The following is a 13,073-nucleotide window of genomic DNA, read 5'->3' on the forward strand; positions in this document are numbered from 1 at the left end:
CTAAGGTGGCCACTAAAGGTGCGTACACACGTACTACTAAAGAGGACGGGTCCGTCAGACCTTCCCGCTGGGCGGTTGTTCTCCTGACAGTAGTGCGTGTGTACAGTCTTTCTGCAGACTGATAAGGCTGTTTCTGAACGATCTGCTCAGCGGATCAGATTGGTAAGAAGAGTTTTGTCCATTAGTGGTCCCAAATGATCGTTTCCAATCGTTCATACAAAGAATCCTTTATAAAAACATTCGTTCGGCAAATTGTATAGTTAGTGGCCACTAAAGATCACTGTGCTGTACACAACCTCGGTGTGCTTTCTACAATTTAACTAATAAGCCCAATAACTTTATGATTTAAGTTTAGTTTTACTAAGAGCTCTGGAATGTAAAAAGACGTCAAAATGATTATTCCCTTCTCAAATTATACATTTTATAGCACCTTAAATGTAGCAATTAATGAATAACCCCATGTGCAGCTGCCAACTGTCTGAAATGACGTTTCTTATAAAATGTTTTACTACCTTGCTTAAAGATGCAAAATATAAAGTGCTAGTCAGTCTTCCTAAGGCTGAAAGTAGAACCAAAATCAATTAAAAATGTAGCACACATGCTGCAGTCCTACCTTTTAAAGGGGCATTGTTATAAAGAAAATATATTCAAGCACTGGTAAGCATGCCTATTGCAGATATTGTCCCCTGCTTGTGGGAATTTCTCTAATGGGCTGTAGTAAGAATCTTTTATTGTGGTTCACGTTTAGAAATACAAGATGTCTTTACAGTCTCTGGGCAAAAATGGTTCATAAACCATATATGATTTGAAACTGTAAGCTAGTGCTGTATAGGAAAGCACTGCTGCGTCTAAGTATGACAGGGTGAACACCTTTTCTCTACACTAGTGAGGTCCCCCTGAAGCTCAAGTCTGATACACAGGATTAGGTCCTACTGGTGATCTCGTCAGCTAAAACACTGTTCATGGTATACCCAGTCTAACACATACCCTAAGAAAGAAACACTCTGGTAAGTTTCCTGGTTAACAGCTGGTCAGATCCCTGTGCATCCTGCCTCAAAGACTACTTTCCACTGGTCTTTATGGTAGAAATTCCATGGTCATAACACACTGCCAGGACTTCCAGCCCTTGTTGGGATCCCCCTGGATGGGGGCCAGACTGGACAGTTTCTGAGGTTGCCTTCATTCCCCCTGCTATGTCCTGGACTTTCTGATGTGGATGCTGACTATATCAGAGTGGCAAGAGTGCTCTTGTATGGCCAATGGACCATACATACATTTTTTTTCATTGCTACTGCTTACTCTAGCCTAATATGCTTCCGACCAGTTGGTTATGTGTGGATTTGTGGTGGTGCAGGTATGGTGGGATGGCCATCTCATAATATTTTTAACTTGTGTGATTTTAGTGGATAATGTGATATAAGCAGGTTTGTATAGTTGATATACTAGTGACCAGTTCTGCTCATTGGGGTGCTACGCAGCCTTTTTTCCTTTCCTATCTTTTGTTGTGCTGAAATTCGGTTTGAACCAAACACAAAAATAGATTCTCCTGCACACGGCTCTGTTGCAACCCGAGAGTAGATGCTTGTTACTTACCAAATGACTGAACATGTGTGAAGGGGTTTATGCAAAAGCAGGTTTGCTCATCTTTTCCGATGCAGAGTGAATCAGCCCTTAGGCTGCGTACACACTAACAACTGATGTCGCCTGTCGGGGCTCAGGACCTGACCTCTTTGGCGACATCGCTGGGCCGAGCTGCACACACGCATGTCAGCTGTGTAGCCGATTATGCTCTGTGTTGCTATGAGGGAGGGCACAACAGAGTAGCGATGACCAGCACATGCATGACGTCACACAGTGGGCAGGGCAACAAAACAAGCAATGGGATTGGCACCGCTGGGGTTGAGTAGATCCACCGGACCACTCACAGGTTGGGGGTTGGTGGCAGGCCATACACACACACCTGATTATCAGCTGAGGCGGTAGTTATCGGCCGCCTCAGCTGACTTAAGTCAGGCAGGTGTACGGGCACCTTAAGAGTGACAATATCATATCTAATTAAAAAAAAGCACTGTAATTACCTTAACTGCATAATTATGCAATGGATCCTTTGCACACGTTGCACAGTAATAAATTGCATCTCTAGCATTGCAGCATGGTTTGTTACTTGTTAACTTGAAGAGTGACCAGTTTGTTTCATTGAAATGCAATTCCTTTTTTTGGTCTCGCATGAAGTAGTCCTCACATTTATTCATCAAGCGTCTTGTGGATTGGGCATAAAGGCCACTAAGTTTGGCATACATGCCTTCTTTACTGTCGATGTTGCTGAGAAGATGATGAAGCTGCAGATTTGAGGCAGAAGATACATGGCTGGAGACACTCAGTTGTGAGGTAGACAGACCAGGGGCTCCTCGACTCTGAAGACAGTTCCTGCTCCGGACCTCATTTCTGTGTCCATTGCTTCTGCAGCATTGTTCTAAGGACTCAGAGGAAGAAAACATGGCATGTCTGTCCATAGGACTTAATGGATAAGCATGTGGTGCAGGGTCTTCTCCACAAACATTGTTTTCAGACTGGCTGAGATTGAGTCGTGCACTTTTTGGACTAACTCCATTTCTGGAAGGAAAAGCACGTGTCCATGCAGAATTATCAGGTGCTGAGATAGCCCTGTTCATAGATTTCTTTACGGGTAGCGGCGGTGGCTGTGCTGGACCACGATCAGCTTCCATGCCTGGGTCCACGGAGAAGGAAACTTGGGCAAAATGTTTCTTCTCGGCAGCTGATGGAAATGTTGGTGAATTAACAGCTTCACATGACTGACCTTCAAAAAGAAATAAAAAACATGAATACATTTAAATAAGAACGCCATCCAAAATTGATACAGTATTTCACTTATAGCTGGGTCAAATGCTGCTGAATTTTAACATACAGTTTAATATTATTGTGTAGGAGACTGAGAAAGTGAGATTTCTTTGCAGAGCTGGCATTTATATTTTGTCCATTAACAGAAAAGTTGCTCATTGGAACCTGTATTTCTGGCTCAATATGGATTATGGACAATCATTGGTAAGTGAGAGCTTTGTTTGGCTTTCTAATGGACAGAGCATTTATGCAGAAATGGGTTCATAGGTCAGAAGGTCTCCCCACCTTTTGAGAAAATATGTGAACTAAAATGTTTCTCTTCTGGAGCCCATCTAAGGAAATATAGACATACATATAGAATGTAGTACTACTAGTGCACGGCACTACCTCACCTTAGCACCCAGAGCTGCTTGAGATCCTGTGTTTTTTGTAGCCTACTATTTTGCATAGTGAAAATTTTGTGAATAACCATACCTGCAGGACTGAGGTTTCTAACTGATGTCTGACAACTGCTCCAGACACTAAAGAGTTATTTGTGCCTCTGCATCTCCCCTCACACAAGTTAAGATCAAGTGCTGTCACACTCCCAGAGAGAGTCAACAGTGAATGATATAAACATCCATCGACAGAAGCTTCAGGTACACAAACAAAAAGGTATTTGTGGCACCAGTACTGTTAGGGGAACTCAACAATAACTTTGCTATGTACTTTCATGCTGTTAAAAACAAACACAAAGTGACATTGGAATAAATGCCTACCAAAAATACTTTGCAGAGAAAAATATTGGGTTTTGAGAGTGCTGATACTTTAAAGCGGATCCGAGATGAAAAACTAAACTATAACAAGTAACTTGTCTATATATCTTATGTACAGTTTAGATGGTTTAAACAGCAAATCTGTCTGCATACTGCTTTAATAGAATATGATTATTTCTTCCTGTGATACAATAACAGCAGCCATGTTGTTTGTAAACATTACACAGAGGCAGGCTTATCTGCACCATCAGCACTCAGACTGAAAAAAAAACCTACCCCCCCCCCCTCCTCCCTGCCTCTGAAATCTCTGGCTAGTAATACCTCCCCCTCCTCCTGCCCAGACTGAGCTCCCATGAGCCCTTGCTACTGCCAAGGCTCTCTGAAAACTGTGGGTGGGGCTTATTTAGCTTATAGGGAATTAGAGTATTAAAACAAAAACAAAAAAGTATTTTGGCTTGAGGAATGCCCTATAAACAATAGGAAAGGAACACAAATATGCAATGAGTAAAAGTTCATCTCGGATCCACTTTAAGTAGGTTAAATGGACAAAGATGATTATACTGGATTATTTGCAATCTCAGAGCTGTGGATTCGGTGCAAAAATAAAATCAGACCAACTCCTCAGTTTATGAGACCGCCGACTCAGACTCCCGGTACCCAAAAATTGCTCCGTGTCCGACTCCACAGCCCTGGAAATACTGCATGCTAGCTTAAGATACACTTTGCCACTGACCCAGAATGTGTGTGCAAATCAGTGGCAGCTTATCCTCCACCATGCAGTACACTCAGCAGGGTCCAGGGCATGTCAGTATACAGATTATAGAGATACATAAGTTGGATCCTGCACAACTATTATCTCCACTATGTATTATATTAAGGACTATTCCCAAAAGGTTGAACTCCAAATTGTACTGCCTGTTCGCAGCTGGAATCCTATGAGATAAAGCTGGTTTAGAATTTAGGTTACCAGGTTTTCAATTACTGAAAATATGAGTACCCTGAATCAAAGAATTTCTTCTTTTACGGTGATCTACCCCATAGGAAACTCTCAATAGCAGCTCAGTTTCAGTAAAAGTTATCTGCAAGTGATAACCGGTAAACCACCAGCACAACCGCTTTTGTGCCAGCACAGTAATGAAGTTTGTTTGCGTTGCTCAGGTGAGGAGCGTAAAATACATTCCAAGGCTGCTTTGTGACAAGAGGCTCATTGGAATCGGATTATTAGCAGAGACAGGGAGTGGCAGCTTGCTGAACCCTGATCTGGCAGCTTATTTTTATTTTAAGCGCATATTCTGAACAGAGGGCAGATGTTGCAATAGCCTTAACCAAGGCTTACGGGATCTTAGGATCCAATACTGACTCCATTTGCATAACCTTACAAAGTGAGATTTGCACCTTGGAACGATCAGAAAGACAGCTGAAAGGCCTGGTGCACACCAGAGGAGTTTTTCTGAGCGTTTTGAGTTTTTAAATCTGCTGCTAATGTTACCCTATGTGTCTGTGCACACTGGAGCAATAAGGTTTTGTAAAAAAACCCATATCATTACATTGGAAAGAGCTTTTAGAGGTTTCAAAAGCTCTTCCCAATGTAATGCTATGTTTTTGTTTTTTACAAAACCTCATTGCTCCAGTGTGCACAGACACATAGGGTAACATTAGCAGCAGATTTAAAAACTCAAAACGCTCAGAAAAACTCCTCTGGTGTGCGCCAGGCCAAAGAGTGACAGGCAGGTGCCACACTGAGCAAGACAGAAGAATGATTATAGTATCGGAGAAGGTTGTACCTGGTACTCACCTGGACAAGATCTGAGTGAGGCACATTCATATCAGCAACGGGGCGACACCAAACTTTGTTTTGACCTTTTCTATCAAAACGCTGCTTACGCTGTAATCCCACCCCAACAAAAGAATACCCTCTAACAATATACTTTAAATTCCGCAGAGGTCAAGGAGTGTAATTCTGCCGAGTCCACACTGTAACACTCCCTCCAGACAGGTAGAAAAAGCAGGCTAAGCCTTGTCATATTTGCACTGTGACTTCCACCAGTCACTCACACACAAGACAGCCAGCAGTGGACTTTGTTCATTTCACAATTGTTCTACAGGTATTTTACAGAATGTTTATATACGCCCTTAGATGGCTGATACACCTATCATGATTTCACATTTTAAAAAAAGGGCAGGAAACAACAACAGAATAAAGGTCATCAGTTTTATTTACCGCCTAAATTCTCTGGCTTAAAAGCGAAGTACAGTTGACCAATGCAACAATCTTCTTAAGGTGGCCATACACTGGTCGTTTTGCCATCAGATTCAACCAAAAGATAGATCCCTCTCTGATCGAATCTGATCAGAGAGGGATCGTATGGCCACCTTACTGCAAACAGATTGTGAATCGATTTCAGCCTGAAACCGATCACATTCTGTGGAGCTGCCGCTGCTGCCGCCCCCCCCCCCCCTCCCCCTTCATACATTACCTGTTCCGGCCAGCGCGAGTGCCCTGGTCCACCGCTGTCTACTTCTCCGCCTGGTCCCGGCATCTTCTCCGCATCGGCTCCCGGCTGGCATCTTCTCCCATCACCTTCCGCATCACACATCCGGCATCCGCATATAACTTTGTCACTCCAGTGACAGCGGAAGTTCAAATAGAGCGCCCTCTATTTGTACTTCCGCTGTCACTGCAGTGACACAGGAAGTTATGCTGGATGCCGGGATGCGGAAAAGATGCCAGCCGGGAGGTGACAGCGGGGACTCGCGCTGGCGGAGCAGGTAATGTATCTCCGCTGTATTGCGTCGGTCGTCGGGCATTTGAACGCCGCTATCGGCGCACTCCCGACCCGCCGGCGCCCGAGAAAAATCTTCCGCAAGAATGGATCGACGGGAGTCGACGGGAACGATGGATTTCGGACGGAAATCAATCATTCTGTCAGCGGTGTGCGCTGCGATTTCACGGCCGTTTCGATCACAGTGATCGAAACGCCCGTATTTTGGCAGGAAAATCGTTAGGTACCATATATGGGCCCCTTTAACAAGAACCTGGACTAAGGTAGGGGAATGAAAATGCCTCCCTCATGCCACCAAGCACACAGCTGCCACCATCAAATCTTAGCTGTGACAGATACTCCCTGTGCACTTTGGGAGACTCTAGCTCTCTTATGCAGTACTTCACATGACCACTCTTGGAGTAGCATGCCGGAGGGGGAGGGGGGCAGTAACAAGGCCTGCCATCCCCCAAATGTTCTGTAAAACAAACCAATGCTTTTGAAAGACAAAAAGAGGACTCTTCAGCAGGTTAATTCTCTGTAATATCCAGTAAGCAGGCTGGGGAAGGTGTGTACTGTCCATCAGGAGGGTTTAAACAGCACAAGGGTGTAGATGTTGGCTGTGCTGTGTGACTGAGATACATGAATCAAAAGACTGGCTGGATGCTGGACAGAATAAAAATGGCTTTTTGGCAGGTAAAAGATTTCACATACAGTGGGATGCGAAAGTTTGGGCAACCCTGTTAATTGTCAAGATTTTCCTGTATAAATTGTTGGTTGTTACGATAAAAAAAATGCCAGCTAAATATATCATATAGGAGACACACACAGCGATAGTTGAGAAGTGAAATTAAGTTTATTGAATTTACAGAAAGTGCGCAATAATTGTTTAAATAAAATTAGGCAGGTGCATAAATTTGGGCACGGTTGTCATTTTATTGATTCAAAAAACTGAAGAACTAATTATTGGAACTCAAATTGGCTTGGTAAGCTCAGTGACCCCTGACCTACATACAGAGGTGAATTCAATTATGAGAAAGAGTATTTAAGGGGTCAATTTTCTCTGAAGAGTAGCAACATGGGGGTGTCAAAACAACTCTCAAAATGACCTGAAGACAAAGATTGTTCACCATCATGGTTTAGGGGAAGGATACAGAAAGCTGTCTCAGAAATTTCAGCTGCCAGTTTCCATGGTTAGGAACATATTGAGGAAATGGAAGACCACAGACTCAGTTCAAGTTAACGCTCGAAGTGGAAGACCAAGACAAATCTCAGATATACAGAAGCGACGAATGGAGAGAACAGTCAGAGTCAACCCACAGACCAGCACCAAAGACCTACAACATCATCTTGCTGCAGATGGAATCACTGTGCATCGTTCACCCATTCTGATCCAATCTAATCATTGCACACTTTCTGTAAATGCAATAAACTCAATTTCACTTCACAAATATCAGTGTGTGTGTGTGTGTGTGTGTGTGTGTGTGTGTGTGTGTGTGTGTGTGTGTGTGTGTGTGTGTGTGTGTGTGTGTGTGTGTGTGTGTGTGTGTGTGTGTGTGTGTGTGTGTGTGTGTGTGTGTGTGTGTGTGTGTCCTATATGATTTATTTAACTGACATTTTATCTAACAACCAATGATTTATACAGGAAAATCATGATGATTAACAAAGTTGCCCAAACTTTCGCATCCTACTGTATATTAAGTTTCTCCTGTATAATTATAAGTCTACCTGAAACTCAGCTTCTACTGTTTAAGCAGTAATAACTGAAAGAGGCAATGAGTAGCCAAGACACAGAAAATGTATATTGGGTTTTTCTCCTGGCAGACTCAAAGTGCTTCAGGGCTGCAGCCACTTAGGGTGCACCACAGATGACGAGGTTCATTAGGGATCTTTGCCCAAAGACTCCATACTGTTTTACATAATGGCTTGAGCCAGGATTCAAACCCTTGTCAAAGGCTCAAATCCCAAATTACCAGTATGCTATCCAGCTGACCCTTTTGCAACATCCTTTAGTAAGCAGTAGGGATTCCTCTATTCCCAGACCTAGTTGAAGTGATCATCTGCTGTGAGTTTCTGCACCACTGCTGTGCTCTGTGTGTTATTAAAGCTAAGTACACCTGATAGATAAAAGTCCTTAAATATGAATGATTCCAGATGAATGAACAACTCCCGACAATGTAATGTGCAATGGTTCTACACACAGTGCAATGACACAGTTGTGCGCAACATTGAACAGACTGCAAAGAAACAGAATGGAGACATTTATTTAAAGTTTATGTGGGGTAGATAGGCATATCCACCAACCATCATAGTTGAACTAATGAGGTTTGTTCACCCTTAAATGAACAATAGTCAGCTGAATGTATCCAAGGAAAGATCATTGTTGCACCCTAGCACAGTAGTTGGTAGATATCTTTTCACCCTGGACTGCTTCTGATGAATAACTGCATTGACAATGCCTTCATTTGCATTGACTTTTATCTAGCATGCATACATGGCTTATGACTTGCTATTAAAGCGGAATATAACCCTGCATTTCAACTTTGCTCTAAAACATTATTTACAGCATATTATATGCACCCAGCATTTTTTTTTTTAACTAGACCAGCATTGGAAGGGTTACACACAGAGCTTTAAAGTTCCGTGGATAGAAATGCAGACACATCCGAAGTTTACATAGATACATTTAAGTAAACACAATGTAACAAGTGGTGAATGTTACACACTCTGGCTGTCCTCCAGCTCCTGCACAGTCAGAGAGTGGGTGTCACATTCCACACTTGTTGCATTGTGTTTACTTAAATGTATCTATCTAAACTTCGGAGGAGTCTGCATTGCTATCCACAGAACTTTAGCTCTGTGTGTAACCCTTTCAATGCTGGTCTAATAAAAAAAAATGCTGGTTGCATAGAATATGCTGTAAATAATGTTTTAGAGCAAAGTTGAAATGCAGGGTTACATTCCGCTTTAAAGGCCTCTACAATAAAGAGAGTGAAGTCAGAATTAAAGTGAGGCAAACCTCAGGTCAAATAACACATACTTACCCAGAAAGAGGGAAGCCTTTGGAGAGGTTTCCTGTGTCCTCCTTGCCTCTGCCGCTACTCGAGGGGATTTTCTTGAAGATCCAGGTCGCACTCCACTTCATGCACAGTTGTGGGTGAGTGCAACCGCATGAGCAGGGTTGCGTCTTCGGAGAAGCATGAAGCTACTTGTGCATAAGCGGCTCCGACTTACTGTGCAGGCGCGGCCATACTCGTGCATGAAGAAGAGTGCGGTCCCAATTGTTCAATCCATCAACCTCGTCATATTTCTTTTTAGGGGTAAACAAGCAGTAACAGAGGTCTGGAGGATGACGTGTGATGCATCTACAAGACAACGTCTTCCCTCTTCGATATGGGTTTTTAACCCAAGGTTTACCTCAGGTACACTTTAAAGGATACATCTAAGAAAAAAATAAAAATTTTTTACTTACCTGGTACTTCCTCCAGCCCCTGGCAGCCTATCTGTCCCTCGCCACAGCTTCGGTCTCACCGGATCCCCTCTGTTGAAGACGCAGATTTGGCAGCTACTGCGTCTGCGTGAGCGCACCACCGTGCAGAACGCTCCGGAGTGCGATCACGAGCTCGGCATCTGCAATGGAGGGGATCTGGGGACACTGGAGCGATGGACAGATAGGTTGCCAGAGGCTGGAGGAAGCTTCAGGTAAGCATTTTTTTTTTTGCTAGGATGTATCCTTTAACTACTGTGGCCTCCTGGACGTACTAGCTACGCCCAGGAGGCCATGTGCGCGTCCGCGCGCTCCCGGCCGCAGATCGTTAGCCCACGAATCAGTGAATCGGGCTATGGTGCCCGATCACTGACTCCTCTCCCCCGCAGAAAACGCAACAGCTTCTCTCAGAAGCTCCGCTTTTTCTGGCTGTTGCGTCCCCCATGCGTCCCTCTAAGCGTATGTTACGCTTAGAGTGACGTCATGTAAACAAACTCATGGCCAAAAAGTAAAACTACAACTAAAAGTAAAAAAAATAAAAAACTCACACATTTACATTATAAAAGTACTGTTTACATCCCACCTTCCCAAAAAATACCCATATAAAATGTTTAATATAAAAAAAAAACATTTCCATAATAATAATAAAAAAAAACATGTAAATATTTACCTAAGAGTCTAAACTTCTTAAATATCAATGTAAAGATGAAATATTTCTATATTCTTTTATTTTAAACTTGTAAATAGTGATAGATGCAAAACGGAAAAAATGCACCTTTATTTCCAAATAAAATATTGTCGCCATACATTGTTATAGGGACATAATTTTAACGGTGTAATAACCGGGACATATGGGCAAATACAATACGTGAGTTTTAATTATGGAGGCATGTATTATTTTAAAACTATAATAGCTGAAAACTGAGAAATAATGAATTTTTTCAGTTTTTTTCTTAGTCTTACTGTTAAAATGCAGTTACAGCAAAGCGGCTCTTAGCAAAATGTACCACCCAAAGAAAGCCTAATTGGTGGCGGAAAAAACAAGATATAGATCAGTTCATTGTGATAAGTAGTGATAAAGTTATAGGCTAATGAATGGGAGGTGAACATTGCTCGGATGCATAAAGTGATAACGACTGAAGGCTGAAGTGGTTATGGAATAGAGTGCAGCATTTCAGCTATTTTAAAGGGCATTATAAATTATACTAGAAGATTTGTCTAAAAATGTGAAAAGATCTTCAAAATTCCATAGTCACGGCTGCATTTGAGACCTCATATTTCAGTCTGACAATCTAGACACTAGCAATGTTCTCCTACCTCCTTCACTGCAGGTCCTGGAATCCAAGCTGTCCATAGATTCAGTACTGAAGCTGACATTGATGTTCATGTTTGAACTGCAGACATTGGTGCCCTTAAAAGATTCTCCTAAGCTCTCCACTGAGCCAAGACTGATATTCTCCAGCTCACAGCTACTCTTGTTCAGCTTGGTTTGCCTTGGGAAAAAAAACATGGTAATTTCAATTAACATTATTCCTTGCATGTTTTCTACAAAGCTCCATAATGAACTATACAATATTTAGAAGAACGCAGAGGCAGAAAAACTTGTACAGGCACAATTCAAGACAGTTCTAATAAATAAATAAAAACAAGAAACAAGTACACTATGTATGTTAACCCTGAACAGATAAGGGACTAACCAGACTAAGTACAGAAACTTTACTGGCACTGAAGGAATCCCCTGTGCCTCATTTTCTAGGAATAGCTTTATCTGGAGGACAGACATTAAGAGCAGAACACAAATTCCTAAAGTGAACAGAACAGGATGCAGGACCTGTCACTTCCTGCTTTCCATGCTTTAGCTGCAAATCTGTGAGAAGAAAAACTGGTTCTCCTCTCCTCAAAAATGTACTTTTCAGCTGAAGCAGAAAGAAAAGCACTGGTTCCACCCTGTGTAAGGCAACAGCATAGTGAACACAATCTTTGCACATATTTACACTGCAACTACACCACAGGTGTTAAATCTAACAAAATATTGACTTGGATTAGTATTTTCTGCCCTATTGCTGATAGGTCAGAAGTTGTTAAAAAGTGCTTCAGATTATTTTTTTTTTCTTTGGGGTTGGGAGTTATTGAATGTTTCAAATGATCAAGGTACATTGGCTTCCTCATAAGAAAAGTCCATGACGCCTTAAACTTTTTATCATACAATAGCCCAGATGCAGATATTGCACTGAATGTTTTATCTCATGTAAAAAAAAAAAAAAAAAAAAAATTATCCATAAATCCAATAATTTTGCATGCCCAACTGGCTACAGAGATAGAGAAGTTATCTGCATAGCTTTGCCTACTGTCACTTAATAATGAAAGTAAGCCTGTGCCTAGTGCTTACGATGAACAATAATGCTTCAATGTAGCAACTACATAGGCAAGACACACATTCTCTGCACTTTATATGGAACTGTTCAGGTAAGGAGATAACCACAACCTCATTATTATCCAGCACTAGACTTAAGGTGGGTACACACGTCAGATAAAAGTCTTTGGAAAATGAAAGTTCACAGACCAATTTTACCCCCTTTCATCTATTATGAGAGCCATACTCTACACAGTCTATTCTATGGAGCTGCACTCCCCATCAAATAAAAATCTTTGCAAGATGCTGGACACAAAGATGCTGTACACATTCAACAGATTAGTATCTGCAAAAAATCTGTTCCTGCAAAAGATCCATTCCTGCAAAACGCATTCATAGTCTATGATATCTGCAGATCCTATACACACCTTGTTTAATGGACATTCATCTGCAGATCAGACAATTATCTGCCGATCTGAAGATCCAACCTGGTGGATCTGATCTACAGATAATTGTCCGTTAAACAAGGTGTGTATGAGATCTGCAGATATAGACTATGAATGCGTTTTACAGGAATGGATCTTTTGCAGGAACAGATCTTTTGCAGATACTGATCTGTTGCATGTGTACAGCGGTCTTTGTGTACAGCATCTTGCAAAGATTTTTATTTGATGGGGAGTTCAGCTCCATAGAATAGACTGTGTAGAGTATGGCTCTCATACTACATGAAAGGGGGTAAAATTGGTCTGTGATCTTTCATTTTCCAAAGACTTTTATCTGACGTGTGTACCCACCTTTAGAGAGGCCACAAACAAAATGACTATGCTACTTCTCTACTTGCTACTTCTCTAAAATGA

At 42.0% G+C, this 13,073-nt stretch overlaps 1 protein-coding gene across 1 annotated transcript in view; it reads right to left on the minus strand.

The window, feature by feature from the left end:
• PRAG1 (PEAK1 related, kinase-activating pseudokinase 1) overlaps window positions 1-13,073 on the minus strand; it is a 61,005-nt gene that overhangs the window by 7,468 nt on the left and 40,464 nt on the right. The window contains exons 4-5 of the mRNA XM_068233604.1: window positions 11,181-11,356; window positions 2,079-2,818 (exon numbers count right to left, since the gene is read on the minus strand). Of these exons, the coding sequence (XP_068089705.1) occupies window positions 2,079-2,818; window positions 11,181-11,356 (916 nt within the window). The remainder of the gene's footprint in view (window positions 1-2,078; window positions 2,819-11,180; window positions 11,357-13,073) is intronic.

The sequence above is a fragment of the Hyperolius riggenbachi genome, chromosome 1 (assembly GCF_040937935.1).
Source record: "Hyperolius riggenbachi isolate aHypRig1 chromosome 1, aHypRig1.pri, whole genome shotgun sequence".
Classification (NCBI taxonomy): domain Eukaryota; kingdom Metazoa; phylum Chordata; class Amphibia; order Anura; family Hyperoliidae; genus Hyperolius; species Hyperolius riggenbachi.